The sequence below is a fragment of the Triturus cristatus genome, chromosome 9 (genome assembly GCF_964204655.1).
Source record: "Triturus cristatus chromosome 9, aTriCri1.1, whole genome shotgun sequence".
Lineage (NCBI taxonomy): Eukaryota > Metazoa > Chordata > Amphibia > Caudata > Salamandridae > Triturus > Triturus cristatus.
Window position 1 is genome coordinate 1,039,340,418 of NC_140592.1, and position 25,240 is coordinate 1,039,365,657.

Here is a 25,240-nt window from a genome sequence, read left to right on the forward strand (position 1 = left end):
CAAAGGAGGTGTATCACACTGATCCCAGAAAAAGAAAAACAAAAAGAATCAGAGAAGAAAAAGGAGGCCATGGAAAAAGAGATAAAAGACGAAAGAATCCCCTCCCCCAACCCCCCACCCTGCACCTCTGCAGATGAGTACGGCCCCCCCCCCAGCAGTGTGCCTGTCGCCCTGGAACCAGACCCGAAATATAGGAGAAGAGGGAAAAAGAAGTAGGAAAAGAACCCCACCAGACGGGGGGGTGGAGAAAGTATTAATAAACTGGAGGAGGGCCTTCAAAACATACCCCCGGCTTCTCCCTCCCGCACGGTAAGTTTCCCCCAAAGTGAACAATAAACAGCACAAAAGCGATCTTCTCAAACAAAGATGGGGAGCACTATGCACCTATTATGCTGTTAGCTATACCAGGAGAGCACGCAACCCCTGAGCCCGCCCGTCCACTAGATGACCACCCCTGAAGGATCAGCCTTATCCCTGACCACTCTTTGGAATTCTGCCCATGCCCACCCCTCGACCCAGCACCATATCCGACGTTCCAAGGTAGAGGATTGTCCAAAAACGTCCGAGAAGCGACGCACACAGGTGGGGTGGAAGTCTCTGAGCATCAACACAGTCCGCAGCGTGGAGAAACAGGCTTCCCAGTGCTGCCCCAGGATATGCACTGCACTCAAGGTCCAGGAAGGCAGAAGCAGCCAAAGCAGACAATAGTTGCTGGAGTTGTCCCTGGGTCGCAGGAGGGCACGTACGGGACGAGGCTACCCCACCCCACTTAGGTCCAATGCCTCCGGGACAGATCAGGCCCTCAGCTGGACGAACACACTGTAGCATACTGACCTGAGTGTCCAGCCGTGCACTAACCTCAGGGGTGGCCGCCAAAGTGTCCTCCTGTGCGCAGTGTGGGTAGTCCCTATGTACGTGCGGACAGGCGGGCCGCCATTGCCCCAACGCCGACGCCACACCGTCGAGCTTACTCCCCAAGACCCCGACACCATGAATCAAGGAGGAGTGAAGAGCACCAAGGGCCTCGAGGAGGTCGCCGTACCCCAGCACAGCTCTCTGCGATCGCGCCGCCACACTCCCAAAAGTCGCACTCTCACAAGCCCGCTGCGACCCAGCGGACAGGATGGTAGGCGTCATCGCAACAAGATGGCCGCCAAGTATGCCCGACCCTCACCGGGGCCGGGACCCTGGGACAAGCGTCTCGATGGCCACGTCGCTGGTGACCGGGTTCCGGGGGCAGGCGAAAAGTTATCCGTTGCGTGGTCACGGGCAACAGTCGTCCCCACTACGGACCCGCTCCCGTAAAAAGCCGGGGGCGGCCCGCAATGATCAGGGCAGGATACGGGCGGCAGCCGGGCAGCTCACCATCAAAGGCAGGGGCAGCCACCGGAGGATCTGAGAATTGCACCCACGGGCATGCACTCGGACCGCTACACTTGACAGTAGAAACGACCACGACGAAATGTAGGCCGAGTTTGGCACCGCTCCGGTGGACCGCCTCCGCCCAGTCACAACAGGCCGCTGTTGTTGAACTGCCACCCGGCCACGGCGTCCACTTGAGGTCCCGGCTCCAGGGCCGCACAGGCCGCAAAGTTCAAATGCTCGTTTCTCCGGCGATACCGCAGCCAGAAACCTCGGAGTCACACAGTCGGGTGCCACTCTCCTTCAGAAACACGACCGCGTAGCACAGGTTGAGGATCTCGTGCAGGATATCCGTGCGGGATGCGGAGGTTCACGGAGCCGGGAGTCTACGCTGCCGTCCCGGTCGCCATCTTGGCTCCTCCCTCAAGATTATTATTTTTAATGTTGACAATTTGTTTACTACAGGTCACGCAAAAGTTCAGAACATGCTTACTCCTCCCCTGTATGTCTGTGTCCCAAACTACAGGGACATGATACCACAGCTTCTCAATCTCTTGTGCTTCCCTGTATTCCCTGCTGGCGCTTTCCCTCCTTCCTCTCCTATTGCTACCAGTGCTCAAGCAGTGGGTGAAGAGCAGAATAGGTTCTCTTCTCCAGAGTCCAATTTCCAGAAACGTAATAGGGTGTTGGACAGAGATGCATGGTCTAGAATGCTACACCCTTGGTGGAATTAGGGGTGCAGTGAAACTTCTATATAGTGGCGCTGGAACAATTTTCAGTGAGAGGGTGCTGCCAATATATATCAATGAACTCAGATTGTGAAAAATCGAAACTGACACAAAGAACTACTGTAGCAGGGGAGCCACACCCATTCGACCACAGTGGTAAAGGGCGTAGTATGTAGCTGGTGGTGCTTATCGGAGGACAATGTCACAAATATATTACTAAAGCATGCTGTGGTGGTGCACTGTCATTTACAGACAGCACATTCTTTATTGAAATGGCCACTAATTTTGCACAAACAGCTTCACTGATAAAACTATGTAATGCACAAGTGATAATGTGTGGAAAATGGATTTCAATTAATATTTGCCTTGTGCATACCACCAAGCAAAGTTTCTTGGAAATTACATGAGGCAACCTTTGAATGATCTACTCTTTAGGATAATCCTTCCAACTGAGAACCCTACTCATGACATGTTCGTACATAGCTCGGTTTATGATGATGTCCTGAACTGCCCAGAGCTATGAATGTGGTTACTGTATGTGTTGGTCTTTTAAGAGCACACTGGTGGGATTTCTGAAGAGGTGGGCACAGTCCTTAGTCCTCAGGTTGTTTGGCTTACCAGAGGAGTGGAAAGAGGTGAATGAAGATGGAGTGGTGGTGATCCTTTACCTTCTGGCCGTCCTATGCCAGGAAGGAGGGGCCACAGCTAAGCTCTCAATTTAAATGTAAACACAATCCCAGTTGTCAACACTACACATGTGGCCATAAGGACCCAGTGTGTCCCAACCTGATAACCAGTCTTCGTCAAAATGCCGAACACAACTTCTTTGCACCTGCTCCCTCCGTCAGTCGACTAAAAGCACGAGAGCTTGCAAATATTAACAGCCCCCTCCAGAGTAGCAATAGTCACCAATTTCTCCCCAACTAGAGACTGCACTGGGAGAGCTGGAGGTACGGTTGTAATGTAAAGAGGGAAGCAGCACACTGGAAAGACAAATAGAATTAGAGAACACACCCCTCCCAATGGGGTGCTAAAACAAAAACAAAAGGGGTCAGCACAATGCAAGGCTTTTCTTCAAAAGACTAGCAAACAAGCTATGCTCCATGGGAGGGATAAGAAGAAAAACAAGCATTAAAAATGCAATAGGTCTCGCATTTACAAGAGTTTGAGCTATTAACATTGCAAATGGCAATGCCTTTTATTTTTGTTTTTAAAAGATAAATAAAAGGCATTGTCATTTACAATGCCAATAGTTTAAACTTGCGTAAATGCGAGGCCTATTGCACTACAAATGCTTGTCTCATGCTGGAACCGTAATCCTGCCTTCCTGTCCCTGCCTAGAGGGCAGCTAAGGAATGAGCTTCCCGGAGATAAGACCTGATTTATTATGAGGTCTGTGAGCTCGACATGAAGGCCCCGTGATGTATACAATCCCCGGGGGTGGGGGGTTTATGGCCTTCACAGACGCCTGCCAGAAGCTTTTTAAATGTTAGCTGTATTTGGGTCCGTGTTGTAATTGTGTGTGCTGCATGCAAAAAAAGGGTGGCAGCTGCTAGCGGCAGCCATTCAAAGCGTGGCTGTAAACAAAAATAAAATAAGCAAAAACAAGAGAGAGCAAAGGGGGTGGGGGAAGCAGGCCTCAGCTTCAGTGCTTAAAGGAGACACCACGAATGGGGGGCGATGTCCCCTCCACTGCCTGAGACACCACCCAGGACTGCGAATGATGGAGGTGATGGTGACCACAGGACTGGGCTGATGGGAGCGGTGTGACACCGTCCCTGTGACCAGCATCCGAGGCGCAGGAGGGTTTCCGCTGCAAGGATGGCTCTCCTCCAGTTAACCACCTGCAGGCAGGCTCTGGGGGTGGTGGTGGGGCGGGGGTTCTGCTGGCGGCTGTGCTCGGAGGTGAGAAGTTAGCCGGCACGTTTCCTTTGAGACACACAACACGGTCTCTTCCTTTGCAGAGGTCCTAACATTAGAATGAATACTGAAGTGTCTAAACACGGATAAAGCTGTCCCTATGTACATACAAGAAGGCTAACAAATGTGTGATGACTCTTAAAACATTAAGGTGCAAAACAGTACATGTGTAACTAAGGTGGAAAAGCTTACAGGAATATCTGCTAAAGTGCTTCATTCATGCTAAACGTTGCATGGACAAGCGTAATTTATTTAAAAAGAATTAAGATTAGAGTCTGTAAATAAAAGAAAAATAGTCACTAAATAAAAAGGTACTATGGTACCATGTAAAGTGATTGAACAGCACTTTTTGCTTGCTTGCGTGAGGAAGAGAAGTAAGAGGGGAACTTAGCATCTCACAAAACTCTTCCGTGCAGTAAGGAAGGGGGAGGAGCGGGTGAGAGAGGGGGAGCAAAGCCGGCCATGCGAGGAAAGGAATGCTAGAAACCAGGATAGCAGCTGTGCGCGTGCACGACATCGCAAACGCAAGCTGGAGGCCTGAAAAAAGCCACCAGGTTAGCACTTCCAAAACCCGCTTAATAAAACTCTCGCCAGAGCAGCGCTATAAGCGCTGGCTTAGGCGAGACCTAAAAAGGAGGAAACCTGCTCAATAAGAAATAACCTAGGAGTTAGAGAAGAAAAACAGCCAATTATGAGCAGTGGGCTGACTAAGTATTGGTGTTGTACACAAGGAGTCTTTCGACAACAATAGTTTAAAGCCGTCTGCAGGAGAGATCAAAAAGATGAAAACGCTAACTGCAGCCATGACAGTACATGTAGAAGAAACAAAATCGAAATCCATGCACATATGCACAATCATGTCTCTAAAGTGAATGGTGAAACTTTGCTGTTTATAGTGATAAGAATTAAACAACAGGTTGCAAGTGATTTACAGTTCAGACTGTGCCCCTTTTATTTAGAAGTACTGTCATAAAATAAAAACAAAATGTTTTTAAAAAAACAGGAACAAAATATGGAAACTGAACTAAAGAATGTAAAAATCTTAACAGAAGGCAACTGTTCTTAAGAGGACTCTGAATACATACCAATTTAGCTAGCCTGACACTCATTTTTCATTTAGAAGGCAGAAACATCACTATTCTAACAAAATCCTCCTAGTCGCCTAATCCCAACACGCTAGAATAAAAAAGACACACTGATCCAGAATTTCCAGACCTTTCATCATTATCAAATGAATGAAAGAGGGGTGGAGCTCAACTCTTTGAGGCATTCATTTTTAGGGAGGAGAAATTAATGTAACAATACTGCACTTGTCTCATTCTCAAAATTAGTTCACGTTAAAAAGGTCATTCGCTCAATTTTGACACCACGAGTCTGCTTTAAGAAACTTTAGCAATCTAGTGGTTTTAATTAGAATATGCACCAGTGATCAGTGCCACTTGACATTTACTATCGCTTTTACATGGGGAGGTTCATGATTCACTAGAGGAATCCGGGTCTTATAAACAAAGAAGGCCCTTCCCCCATCAATGAGGAAGAATGACAAATGGCATGCTTGTTGCACTGCTCACTGGCAAGAAACATATATGGTGTGTCAGAACTGGGTCAACATGGCAGGTGTTTACAGGCTCTTGACCTTCTACGTACCATAAACAATGTGACACACAAAAATCGATTATGGCCCTGCTAGAAACAAAAAAAAACAACTATCACGCAAGCAACACCCCACCCTTGTATTGGGTCCAATAAGGGTCCACAAAAACCAAAACACATACAACAAAATATACCACATCTGTATGTTTCAACTTGAATCTCATTTCAAGAACGTGCAGGCAGCTTCTGGGTCAATAGGCTTTATTTTCTGGCTCAAATGTTTAATTGCTTATTTACTATATTTCACCACTCCGTTCTTTCTTTGAGCACTGTAAACTAATGTATAAACCTACAACTAGATTTTTTTAATGTCATATAGATTGAATTAACTGCTCGTTTTGTGCAATAGGTTCAATTCGGAGTGATAAACCAGTCTGTCAGTTGGCTAAGACTACAACCCCCCCCCCATTAACTGCACATTTTAGGATGGCTGAAATTCAGAGGTTCCCAATTATGTTCACAAATGTAACAAATTTGTACAGACAATAAAGAACTTTGAGTTATATTCTCAGGGGTGACTCCAAGGGATATCGCTTTTGATCTTAGATTTCCTTCTTGGCCATACTGTGTGCCCCTAAGGAGATCAGTCCATCAGCTGTTAACTCCGCAATTTAGCTATCAAAATTGTGAGTTCCTAGAAATTTGCTAATCATAGGTATTAGGCGCTACTATAGCAAGTGAGCACATTAATGTCGTTTTTTGGGTGTATATACTTTCCATAAAACCTACGTGGACCTTAAAAAAAAAAAAAAAAAAAAAAAAAAAAAAAATCACATTAACAGGACCATTCACTGCACATGATTTTAAATCAGTAGATCCTCAACTTTCGTTGTTCCAGAGTTAACACCAACTTCAAATGCAAGTATTTGGCCCTCCATCTGAATTAATCCTCAAGCAAAATTGTTACATTCCAAGGCCAATACGGCATTCTTAAAATATAAATAAAAATTAAAAAACTATCCTCATAGTGAGTGCAATCCCTTACCCTCTTTATAAATGTCTGGGCTATATGTTCAGAACTCTTACAACAGATACATCTTAAAACAGATACATCCATAATAATGGCATCATCAACAAAAATCCCACCTTTCACACTTTAGCTTGATGTTCTAATAACAAATTAGGTCACACTTAATTTTTCTCCTTCTACGCCTCTAACGTCATCTCCCTCACTTACAATGATTCTCTTCACCAATCCTCATCACTTTCCCTTCACCAATATGCCACAACCCCATTCTCCATCTATATTCATCCTTCACCCTACCCTCACCCCATTATCGTCTCTCACAACCGTCTCCACAACTTTCTCGGCATTAACCTCCTTCTCCCACTTCACTCATTATCATTCTTCTAAAATTGTCCAATGCCTCCTCCCTCCCACTTCCTCATTATGTATGTGTCTCTCAGATTAATTTCATACTCACTTGTAATTGTCTTTTTCCTATAACACCTAGTTGTCTCCTTCGCTCACACATATATCTGTACTTGTATTTTCAGATACAAACAGTAAAACATCCTCGTTCTCCCACCCTAGTTTGATCGTACCAAACCACCCCTCTCCTATCCTACTGCTCCCATTCCTGTCCTATCTACAGCCTCTATATCCTCCAGCTATCATACCCTCTGAATCACAACAGGTCTGACATTGACGCAATCGGTGTTTCCTTTCCTCGAATTGAACCTACTCCCTTAGCCTCTACTCATGCCTACCTACCTTTATAATCTAGGCAACTCGCGTCTCCAACGCAAGATCAATGAACAAGAACGGTTTGAACATCTATAAATTAATAAACTATTTGCATACTGTTCATCAAAGAAGTCTGGCTAAGCGATCAAGTGGCATAAATTCTAAATGGAGCAATACCTTCAGGTTAAAAGAAACACCTTATAAATAGTTCCACTAAGAAGGTCTATGCCACGGCCGATAAATTCTCTGCTTAGCAAACGTGTCAACAATCCTGATTATGAATACCTACTAGTTCAATGCTCGATGTGTCCAACCTTCTGGAGGACCGCCTTATACTTGACCCCATGCATAACAAGCATTGGCATAGCCAATAGGTCTCGCTTTTGGGACCTTATAAGTATTTAGTTATGCAGCACAATATCCTTGGTGCAACAACAACTGCTGCATGGCTAAACACTGATATGGTCCCAAAACCGAGAACTATTGGTTATGCCAATGCTTGTTTAAACGTTTTGACGGCAACGTCTCCGGGGACCTAAAAGGGCCAGGCTCACCAAGCCCAAAAAACAAATATAAGAATTTAAAAAATCATGACGGTTACGGGCCAGCAAAGGAACTAGATTGTAGAAGCAGAAACAAAAGAAGAATTGGAGACACTTAAGAAGGTACACAGGGTTGAGTGAGGAAAAGCATAGTATGTGATGTCATTTGCATTTGTATAGCGCTGCCCACCATTGTTATAGCATCTCAGCACTTTAACCGTTTGGACACTCTAAGGATCTGGAAGTCCATCACTTGAGCTGCAAGAACCATTGTGTGAGGTTTTGTTGGCGTTTGGTTGCACATAGCTCCGGGATGTAGTTGAAGGAGAACAGTGTACAGAATAGGGGCGTTTGGGCAGAATGAAGAGGCAGGACAAAATTGACGGGGTGAAAGTGAAGAGAGGGCAAAGAAGGGAGAATGGATTGAGATGCAGATAGAGAACAGAATAAGGAGGGTGAAAAGAAGGAGAGAAGTAATCCGAATAGGTAGCGGGGGAAGAATAAGAGAAAGAGATAGGTTGGGTGGAGGAGATTCAATAGAAAACCCGGGAAAACAAAGAGGGCAGAGTTAGGGGAGAAGGCAAAAATGAAACAGAAGAGAAGAGGAAGCCTAACCGAATGGGAGAAGGAATCTGAATAGAGAGCTAAGGCAGAATTCGAATTGGGGTCAGAAAGAAATGGCAGCAATTAAAGAGACAGAATACATGGCAAGTGGTGGAAACAGAATGGAGAACTGGGGAGACATTAGGCCTCGAGGCCACAGAAGACAAAAGAAGAGATGGCAGAAATACGAACTGGGCCAGAATGGAGAGGAAAGGTAGAATGAGAAGGGGAAGAAAGGCTGGGTGGAGGGGTCAGATTGGAAAGAATGGGGGGAGAGAGGCAGGAGGTAGAGAAGGGAGACAGACAGGAGCAAGAGGGGAGAGACGGCAACAACGACGGCAACAACGACGTAGAAAATAGGGACAGCTGGCAGTATACGAGTTGAGGTAGGAAGGGGATAATGCAGTGGAAAGAGAGAGACTGCGGGGCAAAGACAGAGAGGGAGGGGCAAAGACAGAGAGGGAGGAGTAAAGATAGAGAGGGGAGAGAAAAGACAGAGAGGAGAGGGAAGAGCAAGAAAGGGAGAAAAGGGCCAGAGAAGACAAAGAGACAGACGGGTGAGGTAGCAGAATACGAGCTAGGGTCAGAGTAGAGTCAAAGGGCCGGATGAGAGGAAGAGAATTCAAGTTGGATGGAGGGAACAGAATGGGTAAATGACAGCAAGGAAGTAAAGCAGTGATTTAAATGGGCAGGCACTGTCCGGTACTCAGTACCCGCACTTCTTTAATTTGAAAGAAGTGCAAGTACTGCATTTCTCAGCACTGCTGCAATACATTTGACGGGAAAGTACCAGCCCTTCTCTGGAGCAAACAGGTATTTTAAATCACAGGTATTTTAAATCGCGAGTACCTGCACGTCTGTATTTCCATTTTAAGCACTGGAGTAAAGGAAGGCTGGAAAGAAGTGGCAGGCAGATAAACAAGGGAGCGGCTGCATATACTATGGTGAAGACTTGGTACACTGTGAGATTCTGAAGCATCACAAAATAGCAAGAGCATGAACATCTCTGAAAAGGCGCGGGGGAAGGACATGAGCGGTGGTGCCAAGAGCAACAGAGCAGACAACTGCCCGCCGAGCTGTGACCCGCAGCAACCCGGGCAGGGAGCGACAGCCCCGTAGTCGGAATCCACACTAACTGGTTCCTGTTTATTTTACAAACACTACATTTGTGCCACAAGGTGTGTGCAGCATCGTGGGAACGGTCACCTGAGGGGCCTCGATTGTGCCGCACTACTTTGTAAGTTGGAAGGCGAAGGGCAGGAGGAGGGACGGGCAGGGATGAGAAAGGAGCGGCTGTAAGGATCTGAGGGGAGAGGAAAAGAGTTGGAGAGGGGGGGTTAGAGTAGAGACACAAGGGAAGGGGCCAAGGAGCAGGATGGGTAGCAAGGGAAGAGGGACAGCAAATTAACTATGGAGAAGGGGCTGCGGGGCACCTAAAAGTGAGGATAGGGGAAGGGAGAGAGAATAAAGATGAAAGGAGCTGGACAAGTAGGAGCGAGAAAGCCAGTGTGAGAGTTAGAATAGGCAAGACCTGGTTAGGCAGGAAAGGTGCAGGACGAGGGGAGAGAGCAAGCTAGGGAGACACAGGGTAGGAGAGAGAAGGGGAAACATGCGTGTGCGCCTCGCGCTGCAAGTAAAAAAAAAAATGTTTTTTAAAGGAGGCACGTCTGGCGAGTGGTGTGAGTGCACCATGACGAGAGAGGAAAGCCAGATGGTGCCTCTGCTAGTCATTGTGCGCGTAACTGCACGCTCTATGCCACCCTAAAAGCTGTGGTCGGCTTTTAAACGCCCACTAACTAAATGTCTCGCCAGACCAGCGCCTGCGCTGGCTCAGGCGAGACCTAAAAAGGCCATATCTCTCACATACAAAAAACTAATTAACAACCGCCCAGACCCCCTAAGGCGTCTACGGCAACTCTAGGAGGCGGACCTGGGAGACCTGGAGGATGAAGACTGGCGCGAAGCCCTAGCCTCTACTAAGGATGTGGTTATTCCTATGCGCTTGCGTCTAGTTCAATTAAAGATCCTGCACCGTGTGTATCTAGACGCTAAGATATTGGTCAAGATGGGAAGGAGGGCTGACCCCCTATGCCTCCGGCACGGTCAACAACCTGGAACTTTCCTCCATGTTCTCTGGGACTGCCCGATGGTGCAACAATACTGGAGCATGGCCACGCAGCAATTGGAGAGGGCGGGTGCTAAATTCATCGGGGCCTCCCCCCACGTATGCCTCCTTAATATCTGGGATGCTACCGATCTAACGCAAATAGAACAAACATGGGATTTCCCTCGGGTGGGCTATCGCAAAACGCAACATTGCCCAAAAATGGGGCGTGGGTATGGTTCCGACCCCGAGCGACTGGGCGGCAGACATGGATAGGGCAAGGCTCGCCGAAAAAGAGGTCTTCAAACACAGGGGCTGCCCCAAGAAATGGGACCACAAATGGGGGAGGTGGAACAGATACAGGGGTACCATTTGCTTATCTCCCACTATAAAACTGCAACGTCAAAGAGATAGACTGCTGGAGAGCTCTGGAGTGGAAGGCATGCCTCCTCCTAACAGCGAATAAAGTGGTTACCTGCATGCAGAGTGTCGGAGAGTAAACATCTTGGTTTGGGGTGTTTATTACATATGGTGCTATCTACATACTGTAATATGTTGGCATATCTAGATTCGATGGTCGATTGGGATTTCTCCTGTGTCTCCCCGGTGTCAAATGCAATGAAACATGATGCATATATGCCATACTGTCACTTTGCTGCCATTTGTTCTCTCTTTTTTTTTTCAATAAAAACGTTTAACAAACAAAAAAAACAAATAAGGTCAAGTCCAAAATCATGTGTCTGAATAACCTCTGTACTAGCGACCTTTTCAAAACCACACGACTGTCCTGGAAACCCCACTTCATGAAATATTTAGGCCTAGAATTTAACTCAGATCTATTAGAGTCGCTCCACCCTAACAAAAACGTACCACTGTAGATAATGGAGACCCGACTGGATGGATGGAACCCCAAATTCCTCACCTGGTGGGGTCGCATCGAGATCAAGATGGTGGTCACCCCAATAGTTAATTACCTCACAAGAATGTTACCTTTAGTATTATCCGATGAATTCCATCATAAACCAGCCAAGCTGCTAACAAAGTTTATTTGGCAGAATAAACGACCTAGAATCTCCATCAAAAAACTATGCCAGCCTGTATAGCTGGGAGGACTTAACCTAGCAGATTAAAAAAATTAACAAACATCTTTCTTAGCCAGAAAAGACTCCCTTTGTTTGTTTCTCCTAACCCCAGGACTATTCCCCCACAAGAGTACTATTTGAGGAGATCTGCTCCCCATATCGCTGCTATCAAGACAAAATCCCCCTTGTTGGCCAAATATATCCTCCTGAGAATTGATAGACTTCTAGAGACCCCAATCGCCAATTCTAAAATAAAATCACTCTGGCACAACCCTAAAATCAGAATTCCTGGGGAACCTATAATTTGGGGCTCATGGGCATCTAAAGACATTTATTTTCTAAAGCAACTGGGCTCTCAACAAGCGTCTTCCCTTTAGAGAAGTTAAACGACAATATAATCTGCTTGATATAGACTTCTATGACTTTCTCAAGCTACAATTCAGTCTGTCTAAAATTAAGTACCCTGAAAGATTTCTCCTTTCTCAAGACCATACTTTCTTTCAGTAAGACTGCCCATCAACCCTCCAAGTTTTACCACCTTTTAAAGCCAAAATCTACATCCCTTACCTTGAAGTTTTAGAGGAAATGGCATACCCTAGACACCTGGGATCTTATCTGGAAATCAATAGTAACCTATAAAGTCCCCCCTTCTCTCTCCCAAACGAAGTACTGACTCCTACATAGGATATTCTGGACCCTTGCACGACTTCACAAGCTGTCTCAATATGATGAACTGTAATGAAGCCACTGGTGACTTCCCCAACCTACGTTTCTACTGTAGAGCTATCTCGCCCTCCTGGGATCGCATATTACATTTTAGCTGCACTCTTTTTGGGGTCCAGCTGAAAAAGGACTTTTTCCCCCCAATACAGGGATTCCTAGATCCACAACTCTAGTCACATAGTGATAGTCTTCTGGTAGATATATTATTATTAGGGCTCCCAGTTTTCAGTTTTTACTGATTTTTACAGATAAATACAGACTGAAAACCATGTGTTTCCTTTTTGTATTTATTTTTCAAAGCAGAAAAACACTGAAAATTGAGCTTTTGTGAAAGATTGTCTTTCATAAATTCCAGGCAATAACTGAGTAGATAGACTTCATAGGGAGTTAAAAACACAGGATGAGATTTCCTTAAATATAGGCACATTTTCACATATAATTTATAGCATAACACTAATATGTACCTGTGAGTGTAGTGTTTTGCTATATGTGGCTGCTTAATTTGCTAAAAAAAGGACAGGCATCCACATATGAGTGCACGTCCCAGAGTTAAATAAACGTGGAAAGGTATCATTTTACAACTCCATTTATACTTAAAACACAAAATAAGTATGGATAAATACAGACGGAAATGTGGAGATAAAAAATTACCATAAAACCAGAATCCCTGATTATTATCTGCGGCCTGCAAGTCTGTTCTTGCTAACCGGAAGAACACGGCTGCTACCTTGTTCCGATCCTGGCTGAATTTGGTTATGTACTCAAGGGGGGCCAACCACATCGCTTTTCAAAACTCCTCCTGGGAACCACTGTTTGGAAGACACTCGACAACTATTTTGCCACTACCAAACCTCCATAAGTACCCTAACAAGTTATAACCTGACATTTTAACCACTACCTATACTGAAATCCATACATATATATCGCCAGATTGTTGTCTTCTAAAAAGCATGTGTGTTAATAGTATGTACTATGGGATATATAGTTCGAAAATATTTACTCTACATGATATGTACTTTAACCATGTATTTCACTAGGTACGTTACTATGCCTATATCGCAGGTTTGTCATGCCCGCTACTACAACACTTGTGACTGTTTCTCCTTAAGTTTTATTTTGCATTAGGTCTTGCTTTTACTTCTTGTATGATTTGCCCCTTTTGTTCCTTTATAGTTCACTGTCTTTCAACTAATCCTGCATATGAGATTTGTTACCGTACCTGCACATCTTGCCATGTATTTAGATTACTGTTTTCTTTTGTTCCTTTTACATGAAATCCAATAAAATTCTTTGAAATTAAAAAGAAATCTAGGTATGATTAACAGATATCAAATCCACCCGTCTAGTGCAAATAATGTCATTTTTCAATCATTTAATGCCGGTGTCGAGTTTTCCTTTGCCTACATTTCCCTCAAAAACGTCACTTCACCATTGCCTTAGTGATTTCCTACCTTGACTGCGCCAACACACTACATCTTGGAGCCTCTCCTAGACAAATTTGCAAGTTACAGTCTCCAAAGCACAACTTCCAGATATCTCCTCAATCTACCTACACGAACTCTCACCTCAACAGCCCTCAAACCCTCATACTGGCAGCCAGTGCCAACCAAACCCAATTAAGCTGCCAACCTAACCCAATTAAAGCACTGTGCATAGCACATCGATTAACCCACAACAACTAACCACCCTTCATTCAACATAACCTCGAACTATCGCCAAACAAGCTCACTGTGTTCTCCAGTGGCCTCACTCCTGACCATTCCTGCCTTCCAAACATCTTGCACTAGCAGAAGAGGGGGCATAGCTTAGTGAGATTCGAGGGGGGGGGGGGGGGGGGTGTAAATCATACATTTCTCAGAATAAAAATCAGTATGCCGAATGGTGACCAAGATTTGGGATACACTGTTCCCATGAGGAACAAATTCAAGGCCGATTTGCAGTAGATGGGCCCCTGTCTAAGTTTGTGATGAAAAGAAAATCAACAAGTTGAAACCTTTTAGTCAAACAATAACAAACAAAACCATAGTAGACCCAACTCAGGCCCCCAGACCCAACTCTCAAGCCAAGAATGCATTTATTGGGGGGGGGGTGTCAAACCCTAAACACTCCCCCCTGAAGCTAAAGCTAGCAGTAGCTCTCTCAATGTTCAGATGACTAAGCCTGGAACCAAATTCCTGCAACAATATGAATCGACAATCACCTACAATTGTATATTCTGCTAAAAAACCCAGCTCATTCCATTCACACAACCGCATGATACAGACCTCTCCAAAATATAAATTAATGTAAAGTGCCCGCATATAAGTAACTAGATCTGTCGTCACAACGACTCATGATTATGCGGGGCTGTCAGTTTGCAACAACGGGTGTTACATTGGGTTTATTCGATTCTGCAGGTGCTGCGTTTCTGTATAATTATAGATTTGCCGACGTTGCCACCTAATTCATCTGTTGCATAATCTGTAGATTTCAACAAAAATAAAGTTGTTTCTAGCTCAAAGTCTGAAAATAAATCAAAAGTAACTAAATATACTGCAACTTCTGTTGCAGCACAGTGCAAGGCCCTTTTCAAAGGTCACCTTTCTGTTGCCTATTTCTGTATATGGGTGTCAGAACTAATGACGTGAATCACTTGCCCAAAGAGTATTGAACAGGTATAACATTGCCAAAATAATGAGGCAATATTAATACAAGAAGTGCCGCGTTGTTTGCCTTCTCCTGACACACAATTTAGTCAAGCCTGACGAATGATTTAGTCAACGCTGCCGCATAATTCCAGTGTCCCCGGGCACAAGACACGTCTCCGTGCCTCATACAATACCTGTATATAGGCCACCACTTAGTGCTATATAATCTCCAACAACAACACAGAGGAAACACCTGAGCAAACAAGGGCACCTTCGAGTCTCACCTTCCATGTGCTCTCTTTTGGCCACATATGAATCATACACTTCCTGCTCGACGTAGTTGAGATATCCCTCCTTCCTCGCAAATTTACACACAAAATCCTCTGCATAGAGGCAGTTGATGAGAAAGCAGGCCTTGATGACGTCCTCGTCGCCGCCGGGCTCCTGCTGCACCAGGGCCAGGTTGCAGCCGGGGGTCTTGCAGCACTCCCTGACGCAGTCCCTGCCGCGGTGCAGGGCGGGGTAGGACGACAGGTAGGTGGTCCCGTTGATGATAGAGTCGTCCAGGTCCAGCGCGAAGCCCGTGATGCCCTTGGTGAACTTGTTCAGACAGGTTTCCCCGAAGGACTCCTGCGCCCGGGCAGGGGAGAGGAGGAGGAAGGGCAGCGCGGCTAGGATAAGGGGCACCATGGCGCTCCTAGACCCCGGGGGCACCATGGCTTCAGCGGCGCAGCGCTCCCTGGAAGTAGGGGGGTAAAGGAAGCTGTCGCTGAAATATAGCGCCTTTGGACCAGACGTCCCCCCGCGAACAAGTACACTCTTCCGATCCTGACTGGAAGATGCTCGCTGACCCAAATAGATTCGGTTACTGGTGCCAGAGGTGCGCCTCCTCCGTCACTTGATTAACTTACTCCGGAGCGATCCGCGGAGCCCGGTCTGTTCTTTTTGTTTCGATGTTTTTTCTCCTTTTCACCCCGAGTTCCCGCTGCGAGGAGTTCCGCGCCCGTGAGACCTGCCGCCGCCACCACCACCACCACCGTGAAACACCGGAGTTTTTCCGTCGGTCCCTGCTCGGGAGGTTTCGGACGAAACTGCGTCTGGTGGCGCACAGGGTGTTTCCTCTGCCGTGCGCTCTATGATCACCTGTAACCCCTCCCCTCAGGTGTCTCCGGCACAGGGACCGGGGCAGGAAGTGAAACCCAACTCCTTGCAGGAGGCAGGCACCTCAAGGCTCCACACGCACGCGTGAATCATGTGTCATGAGGCCGAGGGAAGGGATGGCTCGCGGAGTCTTGTCTGGGTGCAAACGACGCGCATCCTCGCCAAGGAACTGAAAGAGACAGGGCTTAAGAGGAAGCGCGGTGGACCACAATCAACAAAGCGAAAGCCTACATCTTGCTACATACTTTCAGCAGCTCTCCCGGTTTGGCGCTAAACTAACTCTCTGTCCCAGCCATGGTCGTGGTTAGTTGTGGCCTCGTGGTCAAGGGGGTTTAGTTTTTGCAAACCTCTCACTTAGGGGGTTTACGAAGGCTAAAACCCTTTTTCAAATGTGTTAAACCCATTAAGGATTTGGAAAAGGTTTGCCGAATCACCCATACTTTCCGAATTGTTAAATGAGTTTAGGAAACCCAACCGAATCAGTATTTGGAACGAGAGCATATCCAATTTATTTGAAAAGTTTTATATAGCGCTGGCTAAACTAGGAGGTGTCGGAGCGCTTTACATGAGAACAAGTTGCACAAAGTTACATTCGTTACCATAGCATAAAATAAAAACATATAGATAAAGATGTACCTTACACATACTGATTTCGTATCAAGTGAATTAATGTATTGCGACTGAAATCCGCCTAAATCCGATTTGACCAAATAATCAAAGGAGGTGGTAACCCATTTGCAAACAGGAAGGAGTCTGCCCCTCCAAGGGACCCTTTACCCTTTGTGTTTTATTGACTAAAACATTTTTTTAAGAGTAGGCAGTTCTCCAAAAGTTTATAAAACTTTTTTTTTGTAATCTTGTTTTCTTTAATGTCTTGACTGGTGTCGATTCTAACAGTAGAGTGAGACATGCATACCCCACGAGCAAAGAGAATACCAACTAGAGTCTCCCAATATCATTTATGGGGATTCTATCCCCATTCACATTTCTGATGAACAATAGGGCCAAATGGTGATATAAAATCACAATCCTCAAAATATATTTGTAAAATAACTGTAGATTTTTTAATTACAGAGGGGAATGTTCTTCCAGTTTTTACATAACAACATTTGCCTGATAACTGCCCTCAGAGCTCCAGGGCGTTCTATAGCTGTGCCTTGGCCCTCCACCATCCACTCGTCAGTTGGGTGGGTAATGTTTATGCTCCCTGGGGGAGTGTCGCCCTCTTCCAACCGAAACTGAGTGAATACAAATGTGTCACGGCTTATCTCGGGGGAGGTGTTTCACAGTGGAGATTTCGGTTTTACAAAACCTGTGTCTATCTCAAGTCAGCTAGGGTAGTGATATCCCTGGATTTCTGGGTCAAGTTGGACCTCTTTGTGAACAGATGGATGAGTATCTTTCTGTAGGGACTGGTGGAGGTCTGTTAGTGTAGTCATAGTTTGGAGTTTGGACTTCTGAGTGGTTTGTTCGTGAACCTTAGTCGAGAAAATGAGGCAGGATTATAAATCCTGAATGTGGAAGGACTGAGTGGTCTGCTTACAGTCATTGTAGAAATTAGGTTATTATTTGGGGTGGATGACTACACACCTCAAGGAATAATTGTATTCCTTGTCAGGGTGAATTCTCCACGTCACTAAATAAAACTGAGCTCAACCCCCGGTAGCTATGGCACAGAGCAGACAGGCATAACATACTGCAGGTAGCAAAACAGTAATTAAGTGAAAATGCAGAACAATAAAAATCCAAAACCAAACTAGAAGAATAGAGTAAAATGTAAAAAACAAGATTACACCAAAGTGAAAAAAATCCAACAAGGTTAGCCGGATATATGATTAAAAAAAATGTTTAAAGTAAAAATAGCACCAAAAAGCACAAATGACAGTCAATGTTCACAGTAGGCGGGGACCTAGGCAGCATGTGAGGCCAACCATGATGCAGCATGGGTCAGATAGAGTAACCAGGTTTGTCGTGCTCAAAGAGTTTACCTTATAACTTAGTTTTTTAACTTCAACCAAGCACAGGAGTACACTTCTAGGCCCCCAGGATATCCTGGGAGGCACTTAGAGACTCACAGTGCATATGGGGAGGGGCCAGCAGAAGGGTCAAGTACAGGTTCAGTTGCCACTGGTCAACTGGGCACTTCAGGAAAAGGCCTCTTGCAGCTGGTTGTCTCCCTGTAGGCACATTGGCAGTCAGCCAACTGACCCTTGGAGTCCACGTCTTTGTCCTCGGTGCATGAGGGAGCAGGTCCAGTCTCTCAGGGCTCCTCTCAGGTCACAGACAGCAGGGCCAGTCTTCTTCTGACTTTACCCGGTTCCATAAAGTGTTAAAGAATGGGTGCCTGGAGGTGCCACATCTATGCTTTGCACTAGCTAGTTAGTGGGAATGACTGCTGGACATGCCATAACCAATCGGGCCAGCTTTACCCACTTTTTCTGTAGTTTCTGTTTGCCTTACTGCAAACAGGCTTAAAATAACACGTGTCAGGGCATTTTCAAGAAGGCAAACGTCTTCGGACCACACTAAACTTGGGTTGTGAGGCAGGGGGTGTGAGTGGGAAGTGTAACTCAGGTATTCCTAGTGTCCTCCTACATCTAACACTAAAATACAGTTTGAAACAGGCCCTGTACCCAAAACAAACCCAGAGCCAGATGTCAGGTAGGAAAAAGCAGGGTCCTTCAGCAACCAATCAGGGGATCTACAAGAATTGTTTTGGGATCCTCTCCCTTTCACGTGTGTCCCAAGTGGTACTCGTGGCTTAACAGACCTGTTGAGCAGGATTTAACATTATGCTGTCAAAAGGAAGCCCATAGCCCCCACCCTGTATATCCTGTTGAGCTCAGAGAATTAATCATTGCCTATTCAGGTCAGCCTACTGTTTGCTTCTGGGAGGCAATTCACACTTCATTCACATATTTTCAAGGCTGGGAGATGCTTGAGAGCTAATGCAAATTAGCCATCGGGACCTTCAGGCATGGAAAAAGTGACTTCTAAAAGTTACTTTTTCTTAATATTTATTAAAAATCAAACTTCACAACTGATTTGGATTTTAATAACTATCAAAAAAGGTTGTATATTTATTTTTCTCGCTAGTGCCATTCCCCAGATAAAATATGAGTATTTAATATCTCTTCCCTGTGTTTCTGTATGGGCCAGCTAGCCTTCCTACAATGAAAATATCCTCTGGGTGCTAGTCACTGTAAGAATATGTTAATTTTAAATTTCAACATGTCCTTCTTTTAAATACCATGCACCCTAATATGGAGATTCCCATGCTTACATATAGGTGGCTTATTCATATTTAAAAGGCAGGGTTTTACCTGTCAAAAAGGATTACTTTAACAGGTGGCACAGCAGGTTTAAACTGCAGCAGCCAGGCTACACAGGATAGGCCCAAAGCCATGTTTGCACTACCAGTATAGTGGATGGAAAAATAAGTGTCGCAGTCCACACGTGGTATTTAACTTCCTTGCTCTGGGTGCACTTTCTACACCACTAGCACTCGCAGGCAAGTTAAATGTGCCAATCAGGAAGCACTTTCATGCACGTTAAATGTGTCAATCAGGAATACGTCAGTTTTACTATGTTTAAAGGGGGAGCACTGGCACTTTACAAATGGTTAGAAGGGGTAAAATGCACAGGGTTCAAAACCAGCAAAAATATAGGGTCCAGCAAAAAAGTGAAAAATTCAGGTTGACCAAGCAGGGAATGCAGCAGTCCTACAGTCATATTCTGATTGTTTATTATAAATTGTTCCTCGTTCATAGGTATGAAACTTCCAGTTTATTGATGTTCAGATGGTGCCACAATCTTTACCATTACCCATTGTCTGTGCCTCTAATAGCCATAAAACTTCCAAATTTGTGTTCTTAGAAATTCACACCCCAAACTTGGTGGATTCAGGAGGCTTGCTTGTGTCTTTTGGCCATGAAAGTTCAGTGATTTCTTGAACAGAGTTCTTGTGCCCAACTAATCCTACATTCTAGAAGGGAAAGACACCTAGATGCTCGAGAAACCACCAAAAATCAAAGTTTCTCCTTTTTTTTATTTGACCCTCGCACTTTGTCCACTCTATAATTACCAACTTTGTGTACCTTGGAAGATCAGTTTTGTACTATGCCTCTGAGCATTTCTGGCTGAATTCCAGTATGGCAGGAGATAACGGCATCTTAATTGGAGGAGATCTGGGCTACAACTTAGACAAAGATTGGAACAGTCAGGTGAAGGTGAGGAAATGAGTCGACTGTAGATGGACACGGAGGGGTGACGGGGGGGGAATAGGGAAAAAGCTATAGGAGGACTGGTGTGTGCATGTGTGGTAGTGGTTAATCTGGAGGGACCTGGTGAAGAATGTTAAATGAATTGAGTCGGATTGCAGTGTGTAGTAACTCTAGGTTCATTCTCTGTTTTAGAATCTTCTACAAGGTGCCATGGAATCTTGGTGTGAGATCTGTGCTGGAGAGACAGTCGGAAGGTACTCGGTCACCTGTGAACATACTAATGGCTTGCTGGAGCTTCATATTTGTGGTCTTCAAATAAACTGCATTTCCTCAACCCGCTTCTGTGTTTCCATGGTGAGGATCACTACAGGAGCGTGCCACCTGCGGATGGCTACCACGACTGGAGCAGTGCTGCCATCTGTGTTACTTAAATATTAGCCATGTTTTGTACGGACAGTGTTAAAAGCACCCACTCAAAGACATAGTGTTTCTGAGAAGTTATGCTTATTGCATCAGTGATGGCTTTTACAATTGAGGAATGGCAGAAACCCATCCACCTTAATGCAAGAGCCCCTCCTCAGTTTACGGTGTATGCTAAGTTTGTTTTTCGTCTGATCTATTGGTCTGTTAGCCCTCGCCTTACAGAATTCCTAGCTCTAGGTCATTTTAGTCCAAATACAGATGTTTCTCCCAGGCATGTCTGATCCTTGCTACTGCTAACCAGATGACTCTCCCTCTCTAGGGATACAATATTACAGCTGGTTTACCATCTCTACCCCTTTGTAATCTACACCCAGTATCATAGCCAGCGGTCATGGGCCCTAATGTCATGAAGGAAGTGTCTCCACCCCTCGGCTGACGTATGAATAATAAAGTACAGCAATGGCACGGGTTCAGTGGGACCTCTGGGCCCCGGTGCCACTGCACCTGCTGCACCAACTAAAGCTACGTCCCTATCTACACCTTCACAGTGCATTTGAATAATTCCAGGACTACAACTCGCACTTAAATAATGCCAATAGGTTGTAACACGGTGCCCATTTTAAACCGGATTATTTGGTAAACGTATACCACAATGTTAGATATACCCACCCTAATGCAAAATGACTTAGGGGCCACTTCGTTTTGTCTTGCAGGGATGTTCCAGCCATAGAGGTGAGGAGAATTTTTCAGCAAAGCCACTCGAGGACTCAGAAGGGAGTAACAGTTAAAAAGAGAGTTCAACAGTTCAGATTACTGCTCATCATGTATTCATGCTCCAATCTATTGTGGGGCAAGTACTGCTCATTTCCGGAAGCGCCATTCAGGGGGTTGGCCAGGTTCTCAGAACTGTCGAGTATGTTTGTTTTGCTGCAAACATGGCGCTTTGTAGCAGGGCACTTTCAAACACGGAAACAGTAGCTAATTGTAAAAGAACAAAACAGTTGGCCATAAAAATGCACTGATGTCAAAGTCCATATTCTATATCTGGGCGGGTGAAGTACATGTAGAGGTGGGAAAGGGACACGGTATGTGACACCAGCCGGTGCAGTTGGTCTTGTCCTGTAGGAATGGCGGCCCCTCCCCCGCCCCCCCCAGGCCAAGCACTGCTTCCAACACTACCCTAATGCTTTATCTTGTGCTTGATTCAGATTACACAGGGTGCTGACGGCCTTGAGTTCAGGCCCTTTCTCCACCTGGAGCGAGTGGAATGTTTAATTCGAGTGACGTCTCTTTTCCATGTTCAGCCTCAGTCTCGGGGCCTGTTATCGGTGCACGAGATGAATGCTGGCGTAGGTGGGCAGGAGCTTTCCCCCCTTAAACCCCGCGCCCCTCAGCGTCACCAGTACAGGGAGAGGGGTGGGTAGGCGGCATGAGGCATTTTTTGAAAGCCTCTTCTTACCTAACGTAAGGACCCGGACATTATTTCAGAATTAATCTCCGTTACTAGAAACAATGGCAGTATTGCGCATTAATATAACAAGCATTGGCAAAGCCAATAGGTCTCGCCTTTGGGACATTATAAGTGTTTAGCCATGCAACAGGTGAGGTTGTTGCACCAAGGATATTGTGCTGGATAACTAAACACTTATAAGGTCCCACAGGCGAGACCTATTGGCAATGCAAATGCTTGTTTTCTCTCTGGGGCTCCACACACACACACACACACACACACACACACACACACGTAGCCTTCCCTGTAGATGTATATGGAGATCCCATGGATGTATTTGCCACACACAAAGCTCTCAAGTTTTCCATGTCCAGCCATGCCCGAGTAGCTCTTCCAGTGCATGTGTTTTACTCTGGGACTTGTAGCCCTGAATTTATAATTGGGTAAACAGTTCTACAGTTTACCCAATTAAACAGTTTCCTGGGCTGGATGAGATACGCACACACCTAGGAAAGTTGATAGTTCTGCACACAGGATGAAAAAAATGATAGGAAACAGTGAGAAAGAGACAACGAAGGGATGAAAAAGAACCCGCAAGACTGAGGTTCAGCAACAGGTAGTGAGGGGAGGAGAAGGCCATGGATGGAATCCGGATGGGGACCTTACTGTTGCGGAATTTGGCTGTTTCAGTGGCCTCCTAACAAAACGTTTGAGCTCCTGCACTTATTCATAATGAATAACTAGGATTATTACTGTAAAAAACCTAAGCTCCAACAGTGACTGATGTGTGACACTTACATCCACTCCTGGCTTTTTAGACAGACACCACGCGCAGTTTACGCTTCCCATTCAAAAGTGTGACGTCACACGCTGCACAGCGTTTCTGTCTAAAAATGCAGGTCGTACCGAAGGAGCACATTTTACAGGAGTCACCTGACAGGTTTTTGGATAACACCATGGACCTCGTTCAGTGTTTGTAACACTTCCGGTTGATGCAGAAATTAAACTCCTGACCACTTATACAGCCCACACCACAAATACATCTTCTTTTAGTTTAAAATAAAATTTATGTTTTACCTTATTTAAGGGGCACGGATTTTAGCAACCTTGGCTGGATGAACGCCCGATTTACAAATTATACACTGACCTCTGCAGTAGCCGATCAACCCACTGAGCTGCTATACGGCTCACAGTGGTTTAATCAAAGCTTTCTTAAATTCACCAAGCTCTTTTGAAATAGATAAAACTGAAGGGGTCACATGTAGAGTATTGGAGGCACCCCGCAAGAACCACAGCTGCCAGTGCCCCCGCCCACGTCAAGAGTGAGACCTGTAGCCAGTCCTAGGTTTTTGGCCCTCTGCAATTTGATTCTGGGACTTGTAGTTTGCTTTTCTCATCATGAGCGTGGACCTAAATATCCTAGAATAAACACTACTCCTGTTGGATTTGAAAGCGGGACTAGTTGAAGATGTCGAATGACACACGTGTCCACTGGGCAGCTATGAAGATCTAGGGAAGTCCCTGTATCACAGAAAGAAATTGGGTCGGGACGCCGTCATCTCGTACTGGATGACACACAGGTCTGGACTGCCATGCCCCAGGTTTGGCCCTACCCTGCTCAGCTATGTTGACTCCACGTTTCATGGCTGTCAGCTGATCGCGTAGGTCACGGTGGCTGATTGTTTCACGGCGACTGCTTCACTAACAGAGGTGAGAACGAACGGAAGGGCAGGGTTACTCATGCTGCCTTATTTAAATATATATTTCATTTTTTAATCTTTTGTAGCGACTGGTAAAGGATTTCAAAGTTCTATGAAGGCGGTACTGCCACCGGTGTTTTTTCGGGCACAGCTTAGGCATTTTTATTGTATTTACCCTCTATCGCGCTGCGCAAGTAGTTCGGGGGCTGGCTCATCGATCTGCACGCATGTAGCTCTCTTAGCTGCTAGAATGTATAAAGCGCAGTACAGCATCCAACACCACGTGGCACACATTCACTAACTGACGTCAGAAGACAGAGCCGGGGCTGCCCACTGGCTACTTCCGCTCCCAGCATTCACAGTGTGAACGAATCGGCTGCGGAGCGAACGGGCGGCATTTTATTACATTTGCATTTAGTTAATGGGTGCTATTAGAGGCCGTTGTTCTGTAAGTTACTTAACACCAGGTTCTGTTGCCTACACATGGATTAGCTCTCATCCTGGAGTGCGAAGCAAATTGAAACAACCGACTAACAAGGAAGGGCATGAAGCAAAAGTGGGAACTCCTTTTAAGCGTGATGATCCCGATCTATCATCTTTCCAGGGGCAGACTTGTGAAAGTAAATTCTGCTGCCAACCTGGTTCCGTTTAGGATTGACGCGTCCCACCTGGCACCGGTGCGGTGGCCAGGCTGAGTGTGAAGTTTGAACCACGGGCCCGGCGGCAGCAGGAGTGGTTGCCCTCAGCTCCACGCACTGTCACCATTCAGGGTGAGAGCCAGAATGTGTTGTGGCATTGGTTGCCACAGGAGTCAACACGTGTGGGCGGCAGTGGGGCCCGCTTGTTGCCCCAAAAAAGTAAGTTCAGTTGCTATGTCTAATTCTCCTAATTGCACTTAGTTCACTTTGCTTTTAAAAGCGCGGTCATCTGGAGCAGCCTGTGGACGTGTTACCTAGTCTGCCGTGCTCCCGTCCGTAGTTCACCGCCAAGGTGCGCAAGAGTCCGGCACGGTCAGCGGGCTCAAGCTTTTGGTAACGGGATATGAAATCCTGGTTTTGCAGTTCAGGGAGTGGCGGATTCCGTCCCCGAGCTTTGTAGAGGGGCAGATGAGGCACACAGCGGCTCAGAAGTTCATCCATGGTCAGGGAGCGACAGTAGAGTAACGTGCCCAAGAGCCGACAAGCGCTGCGGAGCAAGTTCATGGCTTACGCGGTCTATAGCAGATCAGTTGTGTACCATATGACTTTCGGCA

General features: G+C 45.8%; 2 protein-coding genes across 3 annotated transcripts in view; one reads left to right on the top strand and one right to left on the bottom strand.

Annotated features, from left to right (window-relative positions):
* The window catches only part of SPINT1 (serine peptidase inhibitor, Kunitz type 1), a 223,578-nt gene extending 207,215 nt beyond the window's left edge, over positions 1-16,363 (bottom strand). Inside the window, exon 1 of the mRNA XM_085626845.1 lies at positions 15,316-16,363. Coding sequence (XP_085482971.1) covers positions 15,316-15,748 — 433 coding nt within the window. The 5' untranslated portion in view covers positions 15,749-16,363. The remainder of the gene's footprint in view (positions 1-15,315) is intronic.
* An 8,032-nt stretch (positions 16,364-24,395) lies between these two features.
* RMDN3 (regulator of microtubule dynamics 3) overlaps positions 24,396-25,240 on the top strand; it is a 281,724-nt gene continuing 280,879 nt past the window's right edge. Inside the window, exon 1 of one of the 2 annotated variants that reach the window (XM_085626847.1) lies at positions 24,396-24,845. In XM_085626847.1, the coding sequence (XP_085482973.1) occupies positions 24,771-24,845 (75 nt within the window). In that variant the 5' untranslated portion in view covers positions 24,396-24,770. The remainder of the gene's footprint in view (positions 24,846-25,240) is intronic. The other variant, XM_085626846.1, reaches the window with a different exon arrangement.